Source organism: Myotis nattereri (assembly GCF_964212035.1).
Source record: "Myotis nattereri genome assembly, chromosome: 14".
NCBI classification, from domain to species: Eukaryota; Metazoa; Chordata; class Mammalia; order Chiroptera; family Vespertilionidae; genus Myotis; species Myotis nattereri.
In genome coordinates, this window is record NC_138089.1 from 37,902,411 (window position 1) to 37,913,497 (window position 11,087).

Genomic DNA, 11,087 nt, shown 5'->3' on the forward strand with positions numbered 1-11,087 from the left:
CAGTAGGTGCTCAATAAATACTCAAGCATGTATCTGTGGGAAAACGCGCTTACTTTCTTAATCTGAAACATCAGGCTTATATCCAAGGGCCCCTCTGGTTAAAAGGTTATTCCCTTCAACAGTTTGAAAGGCTGGCCCTCCCGATAGCAATCAGAGTGCAAAGGGGACACAGCTCTGTTCAAACAAGGTCAGAGGCAAAGTGAGGTTGCAGGAAGAGGCAGCCATCCAACTGGCGACATGCAGGTGGCTGGCATCCAGAGGCCTCCTGGTAACCTCCGATTTAAAGAGGAGGAGGAAGAGGAGGAGGGGGGGGGGAGGAGGAGGAGGAGGAGGAGGAGGAGGAGGAGGAGGAGGAGGAGGAGGAGGCCCTAAAGGTGAACCCAGGCCTGCACCTCGGCCTATGGCTGCCCAGAGACAACCAAGCCACGCTCTGTGAGCAAAGCAGCAGCCACCACAAACCTGGTCACCAAGTCACTTTAATCAGAGTCAGACAAAGTCAGGAGGAGTGCTAGGCACTCCAGGTAATATTCAAAAAGTAAAGGCAAGCCCTGACTGGTTTGGCTCAGTGGACAGAGTGTCGGCCTGCAGACTGAAAGGTCCCGGGTTCGATTCCGGTCAAGGGCATGTACCTTGGTTGTGGGCACATCCCCAGTGGGACGTGTGCAGGAGGCAGCTGATCAATGTTTCTCTCGTCAATGTTTCTAACTATCCCTCTCCCTTCCTCTCTGTAAAAAATTCATAAAATATATTTTAAAAAAAGAGTAATGGTAAAGGAAATGTGGACAGCGTGAGACCTCCTCCAGGGGCTTCGGAATCATTTCAGGCCAATCCTCATTCTTACAGATTCCACACTCATTACGATTTACTCATGATTCCACATCAACATTCGTGTGCTTCTGCACTCATCATGGACGTGCACGGAGCGGACATGCCAGAGTCACCCAATGCGCATGCTCCCAGCCGAGGTCAAGCAAAGACCCTCTGCCTCTGCTTCCAGCTCTCACACCGTGAACAGTAACCTTCCCGCGGTCCATTTAGTGCCGCCGTTTCTGTGTTTTTTGTTGGTGATCCTGCTGTTTAAACCGGCCTGCAAGCCTAGCGCTAACGTGCTGTCCGGTGCCCCGCAGCCCAAGGAGGCTGTGACGGTCACAGAGAACTCGGTGTTAAACAGGCTTCATCCAGCCATGAGTCTGTGGCAGCCGTGGGCAAACTACGGCCCGCAGGCCGGATTCGGCCCGTTTGAAATGAATAAAACTAAAAAAAAAAAAAAAAAAAGACCGTACCCTTTTATGTAATGGTGTTTACTTTGAATTTATATTAGTTCACACAAACACTCCATCCATGCTTTGGTTCCGGCCCTCCGGTCCAGTTTAAGAACCCATTGTGGCCCTCGAGTCAAAAAGTTTGCCCACCCCTGGTCTGTGGTCTTGCCCATGAGTTCAATTAATGAATCAAGAACATACATGATGTACAGCGCTTTAAACGGAAACACACATAAAACAAGGTTATGTGTCGATCTGTCGACAAAAACGTGACCAGAGACACAGGAACCGAAGGTGGGGGAGGGTCCTGCGAACGCCTGGTCACATCTCCCCTCTGGGAGCAATGGTTCAGGACTCACTGAGTCACTGTCCACAGCTACTTCACAGAAAACTACCACCACGCCTGGGCGGGAGGGTGGCCGGGGAGAGGCCACTGGGGGAAAAAGGAGACGTATGTAATACTACATGTAACACTTTAAACAATAAAGAATTTTCCCTCTCCCTTCCTCTCTGTAAAAAAATCAATAAAGTATATTTTTTAAAAGAATTTAAAAAATAAATAAAAATTAAAAACTGGGGTACATTAAAAAAAGAAAACAACTACCACGAATAACAAGAATCAACTGTGTATCTAAACGCTCTGCTTCCTGTCCCACATCCTCCGGCACCCGCCCTGCGCCACCCCCGCCGCTCCTGCCATCTGCTCCTCTTTGCACAGGGACTCAGCTGCCGCTTCTGCTCAGCTATCTAGCGGCGCCTCCTCTCTCACAGCCTGTCACCTCCCTCTTCTATTGTAGTTCCTTTCATCAGGAATTATCAGCCACCTCTCCTCGCCACACCCCCAACCGAAATGTAAACTCCCTGAGGGCAAGACCTCTGTCTGGCTCACCCACCTGTCTGCAGTGGCCCAAAAAGTGCCCGACACAAGGCTGGGGCCCAGGGCTTGACTGAAGGAGGACAGCCCACCGCAGACACAGGGCGACACCCAGCTCCCCGCGGGCTCTGGGAGCTCGATGAGCATCCACACGGCTGCACTGGGACCCAACCCCTCTGCTCCTTTGGGAGACTCACAGGAAACGCCTGTTAGCCCCGGGCTGCCTGGGCCTCACGGAGCTAGAGTGGCCGGTCCAAACCGGGATGTGCTGTAGGTGCAAAATATGCACAAGATGCTGACGTTCATACCAAAATATCTGTAAAATACCTCACGGGCTTTTACTACTTTTTAAAATATATTTCTTGCCGAAACCGGTTTGGCTCAGTGGATAGAGCATGGGCCTGCGGACTGAAAGGTCCCAGGTTCGATTCCGGTCAGGGGCATGTACCTGGGTTGCGGGCACATCCCCAGTGGGGGTTGTGCAGGAGGCAGCTGATCGATGTTTCTCTCTCATGGATGTTTCTAACTCTCTATCTCTCTCCCTTCCTCTCTGTAAAAAATCAATAAAATATATTTTTTTAAAAAATAATAATAAATAGATAGATAAATAAATAAAATATATTTCTTTATTGATTTCAGAGAGGAAGGGAGAAGGAGAGATAGAAACATCAATGACGAGAGAGAATCATTGATTGGCTGCCTCCTGCACACCCCCCACTGGGGATCGAGCCCACAACCCAGGCATGTGCCCTTGGCCAGAATCGAACCTGGGACCCTTCAGTCTGCAGGCCGACACTCTGTCCACTGAGCCAAGCCGGCTAGGGCTGGCTTTTACTACTGATGCCATGTTAAAAGTATGCTATCCGGAACATTCTCGGTTAAATGGGATAAAGTCCCTTCCAGCTGTTTGTTTTTACTTTTTGATGTGGCTCCTAGGGACGGGTTCCTTGCTTACAGAGCCGGCGTTATATTTCTGGGTCCATCCTGGTTCTAATAATACCATGAAAAGGTCAGCCAGCGACACAGGCCAGCTCCGGCCACCTCGCCTCGCTGCTGCCAAGCGCCCTCCAGAGCAGGGCAGGAAACACCGGCCCGAGGCTTCCCGTGGCACACACACCTGAGTGCGCTCAGAGACAGGAGGCGGAAATCGGGGCTAAAAGGAGTTCAACCCATGGAACCATTTTACCCCCAGCAGGTAAGCGTGCGCAAGCACAACAGTGGCGGGCATCGAGCAGGCCTCCAAATACAAGCGCTATTTCCAACTCGTCTGTTCACACCTGGGACGGGGGCTATGGGAGCTGGAGGGATATGGGCAATGGCGTGGCTCCCTAACGCCACTGAACCAAGAGGGCACTGCGCCTCGCGTCCCCATCTGAAGAGGCAGCCGCCGCCTCCCCTCCTTCCAACGCCGTGCTGCCACTCGAACTTCCTATGATGGTGGAGGTGCTCTCTGCTCCGTCCAACACAGGGGCTACTGGGCTCTTAACGTGTGGCTACCGTGCCTGAGGAACTGCATTCTTAATCTCATGTCAACTCATTTAATTTCAATTCAAATAGCCACATGTGGTGGGATTGGACAGCACAACATTAGCCTATTGTAACAGGACAGAAAGAGAAAAGCTTGTAAAAACACTTTCTAACACTATAGAAGTGGTAGGGCTTTGGGTGTTGTTTCATGAACTACAAATCTGAGATGGTGAGAGATTTCAATCGCCCAACGAAGAGACCCGATTCGTCCTAAGTGCAAAGAATTTAAATAAACACTCGGATTTTACTCCACTTGGGGGAGAAGCGCAGCCAGTGTTCACAGAGGGGTTAACCCTTCACACACAGCTCAGCAGACAGGCTTTAATCCCCACTCCCACATCCAGGGCCTCGGCACGGCAGGCAGGCTGAAGTCGAGGCTGCCAGTGTATTGCTGGTAGATTACCTTCCTACCGCCTGCACCCTCACTTTTAGGGACCAGATGCTTCCTGCCCTCTCCACTGACCTTCCCTGCTATTTCTCCTGCTACAGAACAGCCAGGAGCTCTCTGCGCTCCTTCAGATCTGACACCATTCACAGGCTCCCGGATACAGGCGGGGTCATTCAGATCTGCTGATGGATGGTAAAACCAACCACTACTGAAAAGGCAGGGGGACCAATCGGTAACTGTAAAGAATGCTAACCTGGCCCTAGCTGGTCTGGCTCAGCGGATAGAGTGTCAGCCTGCGGCGGACCAAGGGTCCCTCCGTTCAATCCCAGCCAAGGGCCCGTATCTGGGTGGCAGGCTCTTCCCCGCTGCCCAGGCCCTGGTCAGGGCTCCTGCAGGAGGCAACCAATCAAGGTGAGATGATGTTTCTCTGTCTCTCCCTCCCTCTTCCACTCTTTTTAAAAGTGGTTCTCAACCTTCCTCCTGCCGCGACCCTGTAATACAGTTCCTTATGTTGTGGTGACCCCTAATTTCATTGTTACAAATTGAACATAATTAAAGCATAGTGATTCATCACAAAAACAATATGTAATTATATATGTGTTTTCCGATGGTCTTAGGCGACCCCTGCGAAAGGGTCGTTCGACCCCCAAAGGGGTCGCGACCCACAGGTTGAGAACCGCTGCTTTAAAAGATCAATGGAAAAAATATCCTCGGGTGAGGATTAACAACAGCAACAAAAAGAGTGCTAAGCTGTTTACACTCGGGTTGGGAGATGTACGTGAAATTCAAATGAGTTCTGGTCTCTCAAGCTACTTCCCGGCAGAAAAGCCCTTCCCAGCCTAAACAGCTTTTCCTCACCATTCAGATGATTATATTCTACACACAAGCCGACAATCCAGAGGTGAGCAGGAATGTCGAAAGGGGGTGAATTCTTAGAGCAGGAAAGTAAAAAAAAAAAAGGTTTAAATCTGAGGAAACACGTTTCCAAGTACAGTGTAAGAACCACCCGAAGGTACTGCAGAGACTTGGTGAGCCCCTTTATGCTGCTCCACTAAAGAGGTCAGCTCATTCCCCCTCAGGTCTGTAGCTCTTCCCCAGACACATTAACTTTAGGGCTTACGCCTGTGTAAAGCCCTTGGTTTGGGCCCCACGGAGCTTCCATGATGAAAAACAACATGTGAAATTAGATCCATGTGTGTTCCACCCACAAGCTGGGCTCAGTGGTGTAGTTGATTCTGTCAGACAGCAGGCTATTGCTCAACTCCGAGGAGGGCACGCCAGCAACCACCCTCCAGCCACTAAAACAAAATTAACCATTCTGGTGTCACTTCAGCAAGGGACAGGGGCCCGCTTTCTGTACCTCAAGTTCAGTCTCCCGTCGGTTGATGTCATCCGTGGACTGATTTAACTTCTCCAGTTCTCCCTAAGGAAGGACAGAGGGAGAAAAAAAGATTTAAGGGACTGTCTTTTGTTTCCAGTATGACTCAGCCCATTGCCTGCAAAATTACTCCAGCACCATTTGTGGGAAGAGGGACGAGTCAGTATTAACTCTCAAGGAAAATAGTTGAGCCTTGGCCGGAAGAGCAAATGCATGTCAGCAATTCTGAAAACTTTATCTTGATCTGCAATGTCAGAAAGTCCCAGAAATTTGTCTTTTCTTAGAAGGTCAAATAGTTACTCCAGGTTTGTGCCTTCAGGTAAATCCACCTGTTACAATGGTTTTGGAGCCGAATCAAAACAGTACCTTCTTGCTTTGCAGCAAGAACTTTGCAGAAAAGACAAGAAAAGAAAATAAGGCCAAGCCACAAGTATAAACCCAGTGAAATGTTTTCAAAATCAAGGGCACCATTCTGACGTTAACTCATCGGCGGTTGAGTATTTTTCTATAAAGATGAAAATCTTTTCTTTTCAAACTGCCAATTATTCAATCTCCCTAGGTATTTTTTTTTAACGAGCTTAAAAACAATACCTTTAAACATTTACAAAATGAAATTCTGTAAAAAGTAACCAGCATGAAGTTAACTCATTTTACTCTGCAAACAAAGGATCTTGTTAACAAAATTCCCCTACCCAGAAAACATGGTAGTAGTAGTTCACACTGACAATTTTAATAAGATTTCTAATGCAAACATTTCCCACCTGATCTTTACCTGGCTAATCTGCCAAAACAATTCATTTAAATAGAGACAGCTGAGTTAAATGAGCTTTTAATTGATCTGCGCACTGAAAAACCAATAAGGGCTTCAGGAACTGAAAGATAAGTAAAATCTTTTAAGTAAAGCAGTGTATTTTTAAGAACGACTTAGGCAAAGGGTAGAAAAAACGGTCCTGGCAACGGGATTTGCTGTGCGTTTTGCCTGGCGGGTGAAGAGGTTAAGCTGTCGCTCCTAGATGGAAGCTTGGAAATCGGTTTTTAATCATCCCCCTTAGAAATGGAGGTGCGGAGGGCCGGGCCAATCCCCTCGCCTTCTCCCCGCGTCTGCTTTGCGCATCAGTTGTTCCCGATTCCTGTTCACACTCAACCTCACAGCAAGGAAAGGCTGGGTTTTAAACCTTCGAGGCCAAGTGCAAGGCTGCGTCCGCGGGGACAATCCACCCTTCGGTTTGGGAACAATGAGCCAAAGGAGGAAGATGGCTCGGCCCGGCACCTGCGCCAGGTGAAGGCAGACTCGGAACGCGGGGCACCGAGCCAGCCCGGGCAGCAGGGCGGACAACGCCCACCTGGCGGCCGGCCTCTCCTCCGCGGCCAGGAGGCCCTGCCATGCACGCGGCGCCCGGAGCTTGGCGGGGGACCCCGAGACCCGCATGGCGCCCCCGCCCCCTTTTCCCTTTGTTGCACATCCGCGGCACCGCTGGGCACGCTGCGGCGACCCCGGGGTCCTGCCGGGGGTCTGCGGGGATCCCCGCAATCTAGCCAGGCCGCATTCACGCGGACACTGCAGCTCCCCAAGAGCCGGTGAAACCCGGGGTTCAGACCCACTCTCCCTGCCCGCAGACCGCAGGCACCGGGGGCTGCGAGGCAGCTGCAGGTGGAGACGCCGACCTCCGCGGCGGCCCTCGCGGGGTCGGGATCCGGGGCGCCCCCCGCGCGCCCTACCTGGATGCGGGGGTCCACCTCTTCTTCCTCCTCCAGCTCTTGCTCCATCCCCTCTTCCTCCTCTTCCTCCTCCTCCTCCTCCTCCTCCAAGTCCCGGGCGGACGCCGGGAGCTCAGCCGGCTCCTCCGAGAGGCTCCGCTTCAGCGCCGCGTCCATGCGGGCAGCCGGCACGCGAACCAGGCCGCGGGGCTTCGGAGCGTCGGCTGCCACCGCCACCGGGCTCGCCCGCCGCCGCTCCTCCGCTGCCGCCCGCCCGCTCGGGAGCCGCCGCCGCAGACCCCGGGAGGCGCCGCTCGCCGCTGCGGGTCCCTCGGCCGAGGCGGAGCGGAGGAAGTGGGCGCGGCCGCCCCCTGTCGGCAGCGGCGGTCAGCGCAGCGGCGCCCGCTCCGCCCCCGTCCCGCCCGGCCGCCCTCCGCGCGGCTCTGCCTGTTCCCCCTCCAGCCCGGGACCCGGGTCGCCGTCACAAAAACCCCAGCTCCCTGGACGCCTCCAGCGTGGGAGACAGGGGGCCCTCGCCCCGCTTGACTTAGCAGCCCGAATGCATCACAGACCACCCCACGTTGGGCGCCTAATTTCGGGCCAGCTTTCTCCCCCGCCGTCTAAGGAAATGGACTGTGGGAGGAAAGTTTGGGGTATTTCCACTCCCTGAAGTCACCTTTAGAAGCCTGTACCCAGTGGCCCTGGACTAGTTTCAAGACTCACTCAAACCTCTGTCTGGAGGCGCCCAAAGCACGTTTCTCCTCTTGGGTGAACCTTGGTGATTGTATCTGCTTGGAGATTTCACCAGAAAGGGGAACAGAAACATATGCTCCCATCCACACAGAAGTACAAGGGGGCAGCCCCCCCCCCCCCCCCATGCGTGCATTCCTGTCCCCAAGCTGTGGCCCCCGCAGGCAGCGCCACACCCAGACACCTGTGCTTTCACGGGTGTGGGATGGTCCTACCTGAGTAGCCAGGAAGCATGGAAAATCATGGACCAGGGATGCGGGTGGGTGGGTACAGCCTTTGCAGGGAGGTGGTAAGTGTAACCAACCCCTGTCAACGGGCGCACTCTAGCCAAGGATTCATGAACTGGCAAGGTTTCCTGCCCACCCAGAGCAAGCAGGTAGTCACAGCTTCCCCGGCCAACTCAACATCACAAAAGGCCAAAGATCGAAAGGGCATGTCTGTGCTGTTATAAAATGTCAGGACCTCTGTGATGTCAGGGGGGCACAGGATGAGATGAGCTTAGCAAAGCAGGAAGGGCATTGCCAACTGGCCCCTGCTAATGTCTCCTCCGCTACTGAAATGCAGAACGTGCCCACGTTTCACACAGAGGCTTGTGGCCCATCAGCTGTGTGAGTTTGGAGGCCGAGCTTGCGTGAGAAAGGACTTGTTTCTGAGGGCCTAGCACTAACGCCACCTTGGAAAACCTGCTCCTGGCATTCTCTCAGAAGCTAACATGGGGAGTTATTCCCTGGGCAAGGGTACCACCCTCCAGAGGCTGGCACTGTGGTCCGCTGGCAAAGATTCGTCCTAGCTCCCGGAGGTAAGGCAGGCGCATGCCATAGGTTTGTTTCTGAAAAGGCCACACCTATTCACTGTTCTTTAAATCAGTGGAGAGTTAGTGAAGGACGTTCTGAAGTTCCTTGATGTTCCAGTGCTGGATGAAGGTAGGAACCAGATGACCATTATGGGTTCCTTTGGAACGAGAGCCACCAATGTCACTCTGGTGGCTTGGAATTGAGCCTATAACTGAGCAGGGACATCCTAGCTGTGAATAACCCAAGAGAGGTGGAAAACCATTCATCCCAATAATGTTCTGAAGTTAAAATATGAAAAATAAATAAACCACAGCAGTATTATATATTTTCTGTTGGTACATACATATGCACATGAATGGATAGAAAAAGGTCTGGAAGGAAGGATTCATATCCAACAAAGGCGGTTTCATACCATACCCCTAGAAAAAAAGGATACGGAGGGGCTCAAGATTGGCTAGGATGGGGGGGGGGGGGCAGTCAAAAGGAACTTTTAATCTCTCAATAATGTTTTCATTTTTTACAAGGAAGATGTATTTATGATTATTTGTGTGATTTAAAAATAAATTTAAAACAATACATATTGTATTAGTTTTCCACTGTTGTATAACAGTACCACAAACTTAGCAGATTAAAACAATACTCATTCATTATCTCACAGTTCTGTAGGTCTGAAGTTCATGCGCGGGGTGACTAGGTTCTCTGCTCAGGGTATCCCAGGTTGAATCAGGGTGTTGTCCAGGCTGCAATCCTTTCTGGAGGCTCAGAGGAAGAAATCCTGTTCAGCTCATTTGGGTTATTGGCTGAATTCAGTTCCTTGTGGTTGTAGGACTGAGGTCCCCGTTTGCTTGCCAGGGGTCAGTCTCAGCTGTGAAGGCTGCCTGCATTCCTTGCCATATGGCTTCCTTCACCTTTAAAGCCAGCAATAGAGAATCTCACTTGTGTTCAATTGAATGAAAATGCACTCTTCAATCTATTCTTCAGGAGGAGCCCTTAAAAAAAAAAATATATATATATATATATATATATATATTAATGATTTTTTACAGAGAGGAAGGGAGAGGGATAGAGAGTTAGAAACATCGATGAGAGAGAAACATCAAACAGCTGCCTCCTGCACACCCCCCAGTGCGGATGTGCCCGCAACCAAGGTACATGCCCTTTACCGGATTCAAACCTGGGACCCTTCAGTCCACAGGCCGGCACTAGCCACTGAGCCAAACCAGTTAGGGCCGGAGGAGGAGACCTTTTAAGGGTTCACTTGATTAGCTCAGACACCCCCAGAAGAGTCTCCCATTCTTAAAGCCAACTATGCAATATACATAACCTAATCATGGGAGTGACTATCCCATCGTATCCACAAGTTCCCCAAATTATACAGGAATATGCATACCAGAGAGCAGGAAATGGGTCACTCATAATTCTGCCTACTGCACATAGTAAGAAGGGAAGCCATGTAAGTGGCTTGTAAGCCCAGCAAAGGCTTGATATTTGCCGAAACCGGTTTGGCTCAGTGGATAGAGCGTCGGCTTGCGGACTGAGGGGTCCCGGGTTTGATTCCGGTCAGGGGCATGTGCCTGGGTTGCGGGCACATCCCCAGTGGGAGATGTGCAGGAGGCAGCTGATCGATGTTTCTCTCTCATCGATGTTTCTAACTCTATCTCTCTCCCTTCCTCTCTGTAAAAAATCAATAAAATATATTTAAAAAAAAAAAAAAGGCTTGATATTTATTTTAGCTGGTGTACTGAGCTGGAGTAGTGGCTCCAAAGGTATGGGCTGGAGGCCCCTGAATGTCCCTGAGACCTTGCAGGAGGCCCATGAGATCAAAACGACTTTCACACTAATACTTGGGTATTTGCTCTTTTCACTGTCATTCTCTCATGAATGCACATTCGAGTTTTCCAGAAGCAGACAACCTGGATTCACAACAAACTGAATGCAGGATATATACGAGCTGTCTTCTATTTGGGGAACCATTTCATTTTTCATTTTGAAAGCTATTTTTCATAAACATATAACATTATGTTAACATCAAACAATACATAAATGTATTGCTGTTATTTTAGATACATTAATAAAAATTATTTTTTAAAATTCTGTTTTAATGTCTATATAGTATCCACTGGTAGATGTAACCACGTAAACTAAACAACAGCTCCTGGAGAGCTCCAATCGTTTAAACAAATATAAAAGGGTTCTGGCACCAAAAAGTGTGAGAGCCACCGATTGAGAGGAAATGGTTCTCTAGGTCTCTTATCCTTTTTTATTTGCGTTTAAAGTTCCACTTCCTCCTTCATTCAAAAGAGGCATCCCCCGACCCGAGACCCCTGCTGGCCACTGGTAGAATATTATAGGCACCATACATTTTTGCCCATTTTAAAAGGCTTCAAGTATAATTTAACAGTTTGTATTGATGTTA

At 50.4% G+C, this 11,087-nt stretch overlaps 1 protein-coding gene across 1 annotated transcript in view; it reads right to left on the reverse strand.

Moving 5' to 3' along the window:
• SH3BP5 (SH3 domain binding protein 5) overlaps positions 1–7,452 on the reverse strand; it is a 69,344-nt gene extending 61,892 nt beyond the window's left edge. Inside the window, exons 1-2 of the mRNA XM_081105482.1 lie at positions 7,149–7,452; positions 5,412–5,474 (exon numbers count right to left, since the gene is read on the reverse strand). Of these exons, the coding sequence (XP_080961608.1) occupies positions 5,412–5,474; positions 7,149–7,304 (219 nt within the window). The 5' untranslated portion in view covers positions 7,305–7,452. The remainder of the gene's footprint in view (positions 1–5,411; positions 5,475–7,148) is intronic.
• Between the last annotated feature and the right edge of the window lie 3,635 nt (positions 7,453–11,087).